This window comes from Enhydra lutris, unplaced genomic scaffold (assembly GCF_002288905.1).
Source record: "Enhydra lutris kenyoni isolate GAN:26980312 unplaced genomic scaffold, ASM228890v2 scaffoldscaffold9, whole genome shotgun sequence".
In the NCBI taxonomy this organism is placed as follows: Eukaryota; Metazoa; Chordata; class Mammalia; order Carnivora; family Mustelidae; genus Enhydra; species Enhydra lutris.
Genome location: NW_019154093.1, coordinates 82660472 through 82674422, shown reverse-complemented (window position 1 = coordinate 82674422; position 13951 = coordinate 82660472). Strand labels below are relative to the sequence as shown.

General features: G+C 48.9%; 1 protein-coding gene across 1 annotated transcript in view; it reads left to right on the top strand.

The window, feature by feature from the left end:
• The window catches only part of LOC111143269 (zinc finger protein 697), a 28928-nt gene extending 16051 nt beyond the window's left edge, over positions 1-12877 (top strand). Inside the window, exons 2-3 of the mRNA XM_022496895.1 lie at positions 7596-7876; positions 9490-12877. Coding sequence (XP_022352603.1) covers positions 7633-7876; positions 9490-10886 — 1641 coding nt within the window. The 5' untranslated portion in view covers positions 7596-7632 and the 3' untranslated portion in view covers positions 10887-12877. The remainder of the gene's footprint in view (positions 1-7595; positions 7877-9489) is intronic.
• Positions 12878-13951: the final 1074 nt, after the last annotated feature.

The window sequence follows — 13951 nt, the reverse complement described above, 5'->3', positions numbered from 1 at the left end:
AGATACTTGATCTAACATTCTGGGTGTTCCTGCAACAGAGTTTTGGGATGACATTAACATTAAAATTGGTAGGTTTTGAGTAAAGCAGATTGCTCTCCATAATATGGGTGGGCCTCATCCAATCAGTTGAAGGCCTGACTAGAACAAGAAGATTGATTTCCCTAAGTAAGGAGGAATTCTCCAGCAGAAGGACCTCAACGTATTAGCTTTTATGGATCTCCAGCCTACTGGCCCACTGTGTAGATTTTGGTCTTGTCAGTCCCCATAATCACATGGGCCAGTTGCTTAATAGTGACTCTCTTTCTATATGCACATCCTGTTGGTTTTGTTTCTCTGGAGAATGCTGACAAATGGTGTGGAGGGGAAAAAAAAGCAAGTCAGTATATGCCCTGGATTTATCTGGCTGGCTGTTTTTTGTTTGTTTGTTTTGCTTTTTAAGATTTTATTTATGTGAGAGAGAGAAAGAGAGAGAGCATGAGAGGGGAGAAGGTCAGAGGGAAAAGCAGTCTCCCCGCCGAGCAGGGAGCTGAATATGGGACTCGATCAAGGGATTCCAGGATCATGACCTGAGCTGAAGGCAGTCGCTTAACCAACTGAGCCACCCAGGTGCCCTGGCTGCCTGTTTTTGAAGTGGTGTTTTCTATTAAAGAGATTGAAAGATCATTGGAGAGGCCATGAGAAAATTGAGATTTTGACCCGACGTCTTCTAGCAAGCTGTCTTTCGGTTCCTGACCCTGTCATTTTCCCTTTCCGAGCCTCACTTTCTCATCTGTAGGAGTTTGAGCTAAGGGATTTCCAGCTCGATGATTCCATGAAATAACAAATGTTGAACATTTGAGCGAGCTACCAAGGAGGTATCTGAGGGCAGTTCTCCCGAGGACTGCCCAAGGGCTACATCAGTGAAAAAAGCCGAGGATGTATACAGTAGTGGTGGTGGTACAAGGCCAAGCACAGTGACGAAAAAAATCATGAAAAGAAGGGATGCTCTGCACATCAAGTAGGACATTCCAGTTGGTTCAGTGTAAAACATGGATGAGTAAATGTCTGCATGAGAACCTGTAGCTTCTGTGCCTTCTCCTCGAAGGGCAGATGGTCTCACTTTGAGGGCACCCAGAATCTGTCTCTGAATTGGAGGAATGCTTTTTTTTTTTTTTGCAGCAGAGTAGGGTGGTGGTGAAGGCTTGACAGCTGTGACAAGCTGAGACCCTCCCGCCAAACTGAGGGCCCCTAGCACAATCAACAGACAGGAAATGCCTGACCCCAAGGACATCTGTGCTATTCTTGACCCAAGAGATTGGAAGGCGTCTCAGACTAGCTCTGGCCAGTGGGATTATATATTGATTTCTCTGTTGCCTTGGTTTGAGCCTGTCTCTTTTTTTCAACTTGGGCTTTCCCCTCCAGGTAAAAAAGCGGTAACCACAAGGAGGAAACTGTATTATTTTAGCTTCTCCTGTCTGGTGAGTACTCAGTATTTAGCTGCAGTAATCTTTTGGCTTTCTGTAAGAAATTAATGTTCACCTCGTGTGGCAGCCTGCCACTGGTCAGGTTGGCATTTTGGGTTGGACAGTCTGGGTGTGTGACTGGGGAAATCAGCTGCCCCCTTTGGATGTGGACACACTCTCCTTGATCATTGGAGGCATCCAGGCAAATAATGGTGAGGTGGATTTCTTTGCCTCTGGGGTTCTTTCCGACCACAGGCTCATCGTGAAGAGGCGGGACCCTGATGGGCATCTCCCCAGAGAGGCTAGTGCTGGTTGACTGTTTACTCAGTTGGTGCTGAGGACTGACAAATGATTAACCCCATGGAATCCCTGGTTAGACCCCAGTTATGGTCATGAGTTCAGCCTTTTGAACTGCAGACTGAAATTGTTTTTCTAGCATTCTCCCCAGTTGGCGTCCCTGCTGGTTCCTGCCCAGCCTCTGCTATGGAAACCCTCCCCAGGGAGCAAATGGTGCGCCCGGGGGGCGTGGGAAGTGAAGGCTGGAGGCCTCAGTCGGCTGCTGCGGGGGAGGCGGGGAGGCCGGCTGGCCCTAGCTGAGGTAAGGAAGGCACTCTGGAGAGGACAGGGAGACAGGAAAGGCACTGCAGCCTGGAGGAGGCGGAGTGGGAGCTGCTCCTGGCCCTCTGCCCAGCCGCTTCCTTCCCGTGACATGACAGCCCCGTCGGCCTGGCTCCTGGCCACCTGGCAGTGGCTGTGGCACGTGACTCCCCACTAGGCCGGCCAGGAGTCTGTCGGCGGAGGGCTGTGCGCAGGCCAACCCCTCCACCTGCCAGGGCCCTGGGTGGGCCATGCTCCGCTCCCCCGGCTTCCAGAGCTCAGCGTGCCCTTCCCGGGCAGCAGTGCCAAGGCAAGGGGCCCGGACACGCTGGCCGGAATCCTTAGGATACCTAGGAGCTATGTCGCTGGGAGCTCATCTGCCGAGCCCTGTGAGCTGTGGTGTTCGTTATGTGTAGACCTGGGTAGATGGCACTCCGTGTTTACCTCCCCGAATTACTGGATTATTGGAGTCAAATGAGCTGCAGCGCCCAGGGGGAGACCGTCTCACAGCAGGGGCCTGGGAGCACCTCGTGCTACTCCACCTACCCTGGCCAGAGGTGGAATGACCATGTGGGGTCCTGCGCCAGATGCCCTGGAGAACCATGGCCAGTGCTCTCTCTTTCAAGAAGGTGGGAGAGTGACCTGGGTTTGTCTGCCCCAGCCTGCTCCCAGAAGTGCGGTTGACTCCATAAATTGGTGGGGCTCTTGCGTTTGGAAAAGAGCTAGGTTTTGCACATAGCTGCAAAGGGGGCCACTGTGAAAATGTACTGGTACACTGTGGTTAAATGCTAATTCTGGCCCTGCTCCTGGCTTCACTTCCTTTTCCCCCACCTCATTGCCTCAGTACCTCCTTCCAGCATACTTTATCCCATTTACTTCTATGGCATTGTTCCAGTGGGGTTGAATTTGTCTAGAAGGCACTTGAGCATTTTCCTAGTGACTTTTTAGGTAATGAACATGACTCTTCTTTGAGTTGAGGGGCATGGGGTAGAAAGAGGGGACATGAAAATATTGCAAATTCTAGAAACTAGGATTTAAGCAGTCTTCACAGAGATAACTGATCCTACCCTGGAGTGATCTGCACCCAAGGAGAAAGGTGTGGTGGGGGGGGGGGCAGGGAAATGGGGGTGGACACTTGGGGCGTTAATAGCTTTGCTGTGCTAGTTGAGTAAACATGAAGATGTCTAATGACACGGACAGTGATGTCCCCTTGGATTACCTCTCTCCTGCATGTCATATGACAAGCCAGAAGAGGCCTCGGGTCCATTCAGACTGAACCTCCTCATGGAACAGAAGCCCAGAGGGGGCAAATACTCAAAGTCACACAGCCCAAGGGCTGCGCTCGTCAGAAACAGGGCCTCCTTCCTCCCCATTGCTGCTAGTTCAATGATTAGAGTTAGATGCAGGATTCATCAGGTCTGCCTCCCTGCCTCCACCATTACCTGTTTGGTTTTCTGCCCCCACCCCCTTAAATTTCTGTCTCTTCTGCAGGGGTGGGCAGGGGATATCCCCTACAGTGGAGTCCGGGTTTATTGAACACCTCATTCAGCTTGCTTGTACTTTCTGAATGCAGGCTGTATTATCCACATCTCCAAACCACTATGGAACTGCACCTTCTTCCCTCACCCTTTGCTGGCTCTTGTGTCCGCAGGGTGGGCTGTTCATTATAAAGTCTTTAGTAGTAAGGCCACAGGAAACTGCGATGTACTTGGCAAAGGCCATTCTTGGTGAATAGCCATGACCTTCAGTTTAGGAGGGATATGTGTGTGTATATAATTTTTTAAATCAAGAAGTTCGCGTAAGTTTCCTAACATTATAACTACTGTTTACCGTGTCACTATGCCTACTGCTTTTCCTAATCTTATAGGATATAAGCAACAAATCTCATAGGTGGCAGTATAGTTGTTTTTTTCCATGCACGCTCTGAAGATGAGCAAGTTTAAGTAACTTGCACAAGGTCACGTAGCTGACAGGATTTGAACCTAGGTCAGTGTAGCTGCACATCTACCACAGTGCCTGGCCACCCATTCATTATCCACCCCTGGCCTTGCCCAAGAAGGCATGTTGCTAGTTTTTGTTTTGAGAATGAATGGGAGAGGAGTTGGAACAAAATGTGCTTACAGATCTACTGACTGACATGTCAGTTATACCACAGTGTTTAGATAACGTTTCTGAAAATTGTCTTCCATAGATTGAGATAAGCACGTCTGCCCTTGTCTTCTTGTTGTTTCTAAAATAATGTAGCTATTCCTTCAGTGTACTTTATCGCATTAAAAACAAAGTTGGCTTTTCTGCTGATAAAAAATATATATATCTTTATTGTAGAAAATAGAGATGTTCACAAAAAGGAAAAGTGATCCCAAGCAATACACCAGCTTTTGGCTAAGACTGTGAGCACTGGAACTATCCTGTAGGGGTTTGAATCCCTGCTGTGCCACCGGCAATATGTGTGACCTTGAGCTAGTCACGGCTTCTTTGCCTATTCCTTCATGTGTCTCTGAAGTTGAAAATTAGACCCTGCATCATTGAGTTGTTTAGATTAAGTGGTACAAAACCCTTAGATGTGACCAAGAGATGTTTGATTAATACATCAGTAATGTTCTAATTTTCCTCTCTGAATATGTATATACATGTGTAAATATATATGTGTGTGTATGTATATTATATTGTATGCATATACTAATAAATGAGATTTTTTTTTTTAAGCCAGCTAGTTTTCATCTAACGATATATCATGACCGCCTTTCCTTACTTCTAAATAGTCTTCTCTAGTACTTGGTAGCTGCCTGGAACCTACTGATGGGTTGGTGTGAATGGAACTGAATCCATTATTGTGGGTCTTGAAGGTTTCCAGATCTGCTCTAACATAGTACACTCTTAAAGAAATCTCAGTAGATGTTGCACCATGAATGGTGTTCCTCTAGGTGACAGGAGCTCCCCACTCTTTGTAGAGCGTACCTAATCTTCCCTCTCCTGGTGTGAATGAGGATCTGAGCATTTCCCTTTGGGAGCTCAGAAGCTTCTGAGTGTGGCACCTGTGAACTTCTATATTCCAGCCCCATCCGGGGAACTCGGGCTCTGCCTCTTTTCCTTCCTCTCCCTTAAATCTATAAAAGCTATGTTTCTTTGTTTAATATTTCTGGTATCTGGTATCTCTTGGTTCCTGAGAAATCACAAATCAGAAAGTACTCTCATTCTGTTTCTCTGTACCTGAGGTATGAAGAAGGTGTGGTGTCCTTTTTAAAAGGAAAAAAGGAGAAACCCTAAGCATCTCTGTTTTCCAGGGTGGACTCCCAATGCCCACCCTTCTGGGTGAGCTGTAGTCATTTCTGTACCATTTCAGGCACCATGCCCTGCCATTTTAGTGTTTATTTTATTTTATTTTATTTTATTAAAACTTTATTTGTCAGAGATGGAAAGAACAAGCAGGGGAGTGGCAGGTGGAGGTAGAGGAAGAAGTAGGCTCCCTGCTGAGCAAGGAGCCGGATGTGGGCCTCAATCCCAGGACCCTGGGATCATGACCTGAACCGTAGGTAGCCACTTAACTGACTGAGCCACTCAGGCGTCCCTGCTGTTTTGGTTTTATGCATTTCTGGCGACATGCTTATTTGATGATTTTATTGAATTCTACTTGCTGGTCTGAGATTGTTTCCCTGGAAGTGGCCCCACCCCTTCTCTGCTTTTAGCCTCTAGCAAACCAATAAGTCACATGTTTTGAAAACCCTGCTCTGTGCTCTCCACCCCTAGCCTTCGGGGTGTGTCATATATGCAGACTCTACGGATGTATTTGTCTGTAGAGTCTGAGCTCCAGAAGACAAAGAGAGTTATGGGTGGAAGTGACTTGGGGTCACTATTATCTCATGTAATATTCCTCTTAAAAAGTTTATGGCTTTGCTGAGATTTTCTCCTGGAGCCTAATCCTGAGTGTTTGGAACCTGTCATTTTAAACTGTATTGAGTCTAAAGAAACTTAGCTACATTCCAGGACACTGTTGACTTAACAGCCTCAGACATGGCCATTTTCTTTTTTTGCTTTTCTTTCTTTCTTTTTTTTTTAAAGATTTTATTTGTTTATTTGACAGAAATCACAAGTAGACAGAGAGGCAGGCAGAAAGAGGAGGGGGGAGCAGGCTCCCCACCAAGCAGGGAGCCTGATGTGGAGCTCGATCCCAGGACACTGAGATCATGACCTGAGCTGAAGGCAGAGGCTTAACCCACTGAGCCACGCAGGCATCCCGACACGGCCATTTTCTGATGATGGTTAAGGGCAAGGCTTGGCTTTTCACTGTAATCTAGGGGGAGTACATCCTCATCTCCGAGAGAGGGTAGAATCTCAGAATATGCTAGTTAGGGCAATGGGTCTGTGAAAATTATGGTGGTGATTGTATGTCTGAGGTGTGCTGGAATGGCATCAGGACTTAAAAAGAGAAATAATTCATATTCCATATTGGACGGAGAAATGGCCTGTGTATTCCACGTTTGTAATGCTCCAAGTATCAGTTCCTCGCAGTGTTTTCTAAAGCCCATTTTAATGTTTTCTTCTGATATCCTCCCTGGGAGAAAGGTTAAGTAGCATTGTCCTCCTTGCACTATTGAAGAGAAGGTGGAGACAAGGACAGGTGAATTTCCTTGCTTTGGATCCTGAAATTAGGCTGGCAAGAGCTTGCAGAGGCAGGAAAAGCTCCCAGCCAAAGAAAGAGCATTTTACTCAGCGGTATTCATGTAATTCCTGTCTGGGGGCTGCTGAGCCAGAGAGTGCTGGACACTTCAAAGTCATAGTTCAAGATCCTTGACCATTAATCTGCTTTGCTGCCTTGAGCTAAGCCCTAAGATTGATGGATGGCAGAAGTCGATTATTTTTGGCTCGGCTGCTCCGTCCTGGCAAGGGGCCTTTACATGTAAACCCGACATCTACAAAGGGTTTTGGAATCTGATGTCATTTTCTTCCTACAATTCACATGTTGGCCTGTGCTGTAGATGGGGTTACCTGTTATGTGAGGGTCACGTTCCTGTTTGGGGCTCCCTGTAAAGATGGCTTCTAACACAGAAGGCCGCTGCCTCCTCTTCCACACCCCAGCAGACTTGCTAGAGCTTCAATCTCTTGACTCACTGGGTGCAGGAAAGCAGCAGGCCCTCGCTGGTTTAATCCCTACTTACTGCTTATAGGTTAGTCTAAGGCTGACGGGGTCCTTCTTTTTGAGTTTTACGTTTTCTCAGCCAAAAAATGGGAACAACCACTGTTAAGGCTAAAAAGCCAGGTTAATGGAGAATCCACTTCAGAGATGGGAGGAGATGAATCTGCATCCAGTCCAGTGGGAGCTGGCACGTGATCTCAGATGGAGTTGTCACTGTTCCCATGCCACCCAGACCAGCATCTTTTGTGCTTGGTTCTCTGCATCTGAAAATGTGACGTGGAGCAGAAATTTGTCATCTGGGTCTTGAACCTCTACACATTTTCTTGGACTGAGCCACTGATTTTCGTGGAAATCAAAGCCAGATATGGTGAGGGGGTGAGGCCAGACTGACCTGACCTATATCTGTGTTTTGTCTGGAACAGGGGTCCCCGGTCACCTCCTTTGTGCTGTTCTTCCTGGATGGAACGAGAAAATAAACAGGGTGTGTGTGAAGCCCAGGACTCAGCAGACAAAGGGATGGGCTCTGATTTTGAGAACTCTGAAGACAGAGAACGGGACCCAGAAGAAAGAGGAATGGGCTCTCACCCACAGGATGCCGACAAGAGAGAAGACCCCCCAGAGCAGGAGCTGGACTCCAACCCACATGATGAAGCTCTGGGAGGGGACCCAGAGGAGAGGGAACTGGTATCTGACATCTGCCCAGGTGAGGAAAAGCTGGCATTTCCGTGGAAGTTGCCCCCACTCACAGTTATTTCTAGCTCCTCTAGAGTTAGAACCCAGCGCAGCATTCTTTGTGGGAGAGCCCTCTAGCAGAGACCATTACACAGAACTGTAAGCCTGAGGAACATCCTTTTCTTCAATCCAGTCTGAGGTGGGCTGTTCTGGTAAACGTGGATGAAGAGGGTAACTCACTGGTGTCGCACTACAGTGTACAGAACACTGCTATAAATTAACACTTGCAATAACATGAGAGGGAGCACAGCTAATATCAGAACCTACCTCATCAGGTTGTTGGGGGAGTTTAGATGAGTTGCTGCATTTGAAGACTTATCACAGCATTGAGCTCATAAAGTGTCCAGGTGTTTGCAGTTATAGTCATCATCATCTTTGTTCGCAGATAAGTAAACTCAGTGGTAAGTGACCTGCCCAGGCTTATGTGGCAACGCCCATAGTGCTCAAGGCCTCTGCCAAATTCCTTGGTATTCCTGACCTGGAAAGAGGAAGCTCTAGCCCTCCGCCTCCATCCACCTCCTTGGTCCTATCTCTGGGCATTTGTTGCTTTATACTGCTCTGTGCATGCCTTGAGGACAGAAATGAACTGAAATACCTTGCGGTCAAGACTAATGAGGTTACATTCCCTCCCCGGTGACACATCCCAGACTTCCTCCTGCTCTCCCCTGCAGTGTACACAACACCTAGTCTTTAATATCTTAGTAACTTTCTGGAGTGCCCTCTGTTCCGTGTTAAGCAGCCAGAGACAGGTGTGTGTTCTGGAAGTCTCTAAGCTGGGATCCCCAGCCCTAGGTCCTGTGCTCATTCTTCCTGCCTGGCTTACATAGTAAAGCCCTTAAGTTGGGGTGTGTTTGGGTTTGTTGTTCCACCCCTAACAAGTTTTATTTTAAAAAAATCAGCCCAAGGGCGCCTGGGTGGCTCAGTGGGTTAAGCCGCTGCTTTCGGCTCAGGTCATGATCTCGGGGTCCTGGGATGGAGTCCTGCATCGGGCTCTCTGCTCAGCGGGGGAGCCTGCTTCCCTCTCTCTCTCTCTCTCTGCCTGCCTCTGTCTACTGTGATCTCTCTCTGTCAAATAAATAAATAAAAATTTGAAAAAAAAAAAAATCAGCCCATTACCTCGTTAGGACGGGTGACCTTTTCTTGTGGTTGGCTGGAGTGGCCTTATCTTTTGAGGCCAGGGTCCTGAAAGGCATTAGGAGCTGTGAGAGTAAGCTAACGTCTCCTGAGATCCCACAGAGTCCCACCCAGCCCATTTCAAGCAGACTGTCAAGCCTTCAGATGACTCTGCTGAGTGGAGCCTCGGGTACCCTGGGTGGGGTCTGGGCCCCAGAGACAGTTGGTGTAAGAACTGGCCAGCCAAGGGGCGGTTGAGTGATCTTTGCCTGGGTTTCAGAGCTCACTCTCCTGCAGGCCTTCCTCAGGAGGTACCAGGTGGGAAGAAGGCTGGAATCGCGGGGGTCTTGGGGGAGGGGTTGAGAATACTCCCGGGAGGGTGGCCTGCACTTTTACTGAGACTGGTGTCCTCCGGGTTTGCCTCTCGAGCGCCAAGTATAGTCACGACTACTGCCACCTTTTCTGTTGCAGAGGAACTGCTGAGTGAGGAAGAAGGGGCTGCTCTCCGCGAAGATGATGATTACCAATCTGGCGTAGCCGAGATGGCCATGTTCCCGGGACTGTCGGAGTCCGACAGCATTTCCCGGAGTCCCCGGGAAGAGGAGGAAGAGGAGAGCGCTGGGGAGAACCGGCTGGACGAAGAGGAGCAGCCGCCCCCTCCCATGCTCCCCTGGAGGCGGCATCTCTCCCTGGGGAGTCGGCACCGGGGCGACAAGCCCGCCCACCACCGCTTCCGTCGGCTCCATCACCCCATGGCCATGGACCTCGGGGAGCTCGACAGCCTGATGGCCAGCATCATGGACGCGCCCACTATCTGCCCGGACTGCGGGGAGAGCTTCAGCCCGGGCGCCGCCTTCCTGCAGCACCAGCGCATCCACCGCTTGGCGGTGGCAGCCGCCGCCGCCAGCCTGGAGCCCTTCGGCTTCTCTGGCGAGTGCGGCGCCATGGTGGGCGTGGCGGGGGGCTTCGGGGCGGGGCCCGCGCTGGCCCGGCCCCCACGCGAGAAGCCTTTCCGCTGTGGGGAGTGCGGCAAGGGCTTCAGCCGCAACACCTACCTGACCAACCACTTGCGCTTGCACACGGGCGAGCGGCCCAACCTGTGCGCTGACTGCGGCAAGAGCTTCAGCTGGCGCGCGGACCTGCTTAAGCACCGGCGCCTGCACACGGGCGAAAAGCCCTACCCGTGCCCCGAGTGCGGCGAGGCCTTCAGCCTCAGCTCGCACCTGCTGAGCCACCGGAGGGCGCACGCGGCGGCCAGCGGCGCGGGGGTGGCGGCGCTGCGGCCCTTCGCCTGCGGCGAGTGCGGCAAGGGTTTTGTGCGCCGCTCGCACCTGGCCAACCACCAGCGCATCCACACGGGCGAGAAGCCGCATGGCTGCGGCGAGTGTGGCAAGCGCTTCAGCTGGCGCTCGGACCTAGTGAAGCACCAGCGCGTGCACACGGGCGAGAAGCCCTACATGTGCTCCGAGTGCGGCGAGACCTTCAGCGTCAGCTCGCACCTCTTCACGCACAAGCGCACGCACTCGGGCGAGCGGCCCTACGTGTGTCGCGAGTGCGGCAAGGGCTTTGGGCGCAACTCGCACCTGGTGAACCACCTGCGCGTGCACACGGGCGAGAAGCCCTTCTGCTGCGGCCAGTGCGAGAAGCGCTTCAGCGACTTCTCCACGCTCACGCAGCACCAGCGCACGCACACGGGCGAGAAGCCCTACACGTGCATCGAGTGCGGCAAGAGCTTCATCCAGAGCTCGCACCTGATCCGCCACCGCCGCATCCACACCGGCAACAAGCCGCACAAGTGTGCGGGCTGTGGCAAGGGCTTCCGCTACAAAACACACCTGGCGCAGCACCAGAAGCTGCACCTGTGCTAGGGGCCGGGCCGTGGGGAGGCTGCCCTGGTGGGGAGCATGTGGGGAGGAGCTGTTCTGGGGATAGAGCTTGTGGAGAGAAATGGGGAAGGGGCGGGAGGGACAATCTGAGTGACCGGGGAGTCTTGGTGTTAGGGGGTCTTGAAGGGGAGGGTCGAGTAAGTGTGGTTCTTTTGGGGTGTTCTATTTTGCCTGCCTCCCCAAAGGGACGTGTTTGGGAGATGTGCTTGAGCCATGACATCTTCAGATACACGCAGTAGGGGTTGAAGAGCAAGGAAGTGCAGGCACTTTGAGGACCTTGAAGAAGGGGAGTTAGGGGGTTAGGTGAGTGAACAGGATGGCAGGCAATAGAGTAGGTCGGGCTGTGGGGGCCTGTGGGCGTCAGGAGAGGCTTATGGGGTAAAATAAAAGGCGGGTATGAATCATTCTGTCCTGGTCTCACCAGGTGTTACGTTAACACTGTTTGCTCTGTCGCCCCACATCAGCTGTAGTCTCATGAAAAGTAGAGGAACCTTGTCGATGCTATTGAAGAAGATATGTAGTATATTTTCCCCTTCATTTCTCTGAGCCACAGTTAGCTGCTATTTTGAGGCATCCAGGGGAAACTGGGCAGGAAAGCTTACGCACTCGGATTCCAAGGGCAAAATTGAAGTTTGGAAATCCGTTCATAACTGGCTTTAAGATCACCTGGGAAATCTTGGTTCTGCTCCCCTGGTTCTTTGCTACTTCCTTTAAAGTGGTCTAGCTTCATGCTGGGTCAGGGTGGTCTGTGTGGATGGGAGGTGTTAGGTGTGTGCCAAGCCCGGTATTTCATGTCTCAGTTGTGATCTTCTAAGTGCAGGGGAATGAAACAGTCCCAGCTATGTGTGGCTTTCCCTTTTCCAGGTCAGCATGTTGCTTGTTTGAAGTGAATCTCAGATCAGCAACCATTGCCCCAGTGACCTACTACAAAAGTCATCTAGCTCAGAGTTTTGCTGGCCTTATGTGAGAAATCCAGGAGAGCAAATGTTCACATGTTGGAGTGCAAAGCTTCTTTGTCTCATTTGCCTTTGCTCTGTATCCAGTGCCCCCCTCCCTCTTGGTAGTAATGGGGGAGATAATCGAACAGCCACCTCCATCCATATTGATAGAGACTTTTGGTCTGAATAGAGATATCTTTTATGTACACAGGAGGCACAGTAGAAAGCTCAAGGGTTTACACAAGGAAGGCCCAAGCAGGGAAAGGTGTTAAGTGCAAAATTGCCAAATAGCACAAGCAATGAATGTTTTCTGGTTGTTATATAAATGCCAAAATAGCACTTTTATATTTCAAAGTGCTTTATGCTTTTTAACGATCGTTAATTGTTTCTCACACCTTTGTGAGGTAGATCAGTATTATGACCCCTGTCGTAGGGAAGACTGAGGACAGGAGTACAGCAGGCTATTTGGAAGACAGGCTGATGACCGTGGGGATAGGTACGGTCAAACCTTTTGTGTTCTCCTGTCAGCTGCTAGAAAGACTTAACCTGTCATGATTTATATAATAAAATGAAGACACTGAAAATTCTTAATGCTTCATGGAAAATTTAAGGCTAGTCTAGAAGGGCCAAAGATGTCCTTATTGACAAAGCTGGTCTTTGTCACATAATTAGGGTATCTTAGGATTATTCCATTTCTAGTAGGGGGTTGTAGTTAGATGACTCTTGTACAGATTTCGGTTACCTGTACTGAAAATTCCTCCCCCAGGTTAGCCTTTAGAAATTAGAGTTGTGGAAACCAGTCTTGTTTTCTTCACTAGTGATTGTTAGTTGTTCTGTACTTTTCATGGAAGCATCTTCACAAACTGTTGGACACACTTGAAAGCAAAGAAGAAAAACTGCAAGATTGTTTTTACGGTTTTAGCAAACTTTCTGTGGATGCTGGTAATTTATACTTGATCAATTGTATTTTAACAAAGATCCTCCTTGGGGACTGTAGGGAAGCATGTTTTTGTCCTTATAAAAACACCTTCCAAAAAAAAAAAAATCCTGAGAATTCTGGGCTTGTACAATGCCTGTTGATCTTGCCCTCTTAATCAGTTTATTGTTATTTACAAATGCAAATCAATTTTCAAAAGATAGATAATTTTGCAAGACACTAATTCTTTATTTTCTTTTAGTTGAGTAATCTGAGCAAAATCAATGTCCATTATTTATTGACTCTTTACCCTGAATACTAAGTGTATAGGACTCCTTTGAAAATAATATAGCCAATTTGTAGGTAACCTTATTCCTTTGTGTGTTTTTTTATGCACATCTACCTCTTCCAGCCATTTTATGTTCTCTCAAGTCTGTGCCTATGAAATCTCATGCAACTTCTGATTATCCACTTTATGGGTTATTTGGCCTTTGACTGCCATTGTACTCTGTACGGTCTTGTCTGCATCAGCTATGCTATATATGGGCAGCTTTCAAGAAGGTTCAAGAGGGAAGGGAGATTGAAGCTCATATGAAATAATTTGGTGGCAGTGGAAATGTTTGGGTTTCATTGACCTCTCTTCTTTCAAGTACCATAGGTAAGAGAGTCAGCTACCACTTCAGTATCCCTTTGAGGAGCAGATCCCTCAGCAGAAGAAAACAGCCCAACCACCAAAATCCCCACTCTTGTGGTGCATTTAAAATGTGATTCCATTTTTCCTAAACTTCTTCAGGGAACATAGCTGCATTAAGTGAATTTAAATGCAGTCAGGATGCTGGTTCTTGTATCTAGTTCAAGAATAATAGTTTTTCTTCAGCAAACCCCACTAACTGTGATACACCCTTAAAAATGCTAATTTGAAGACTCCTTCCGTCAACTCATTCATGCTGGTGGAGGCAAGTGTATCATTTGTTTCCCGGGGAGTTTGGTCAAGTGCAGGCTGCTCTTGGCTTAGCAAAAGCTGGAGCAGTTTCAGTAGGTTAAATGGCTTGATTAGATCTTGAGCTCTGAGTTGGAAAGAGAAGATGAGAAGTTAACCCCTTGAGCCATGTGGTTTCTTCAGGATCAGGAGGCTGTACATATGTGAGAAAGTACAGATGAAGAACCTGTGTTCATAGACAATCTGGACTGTG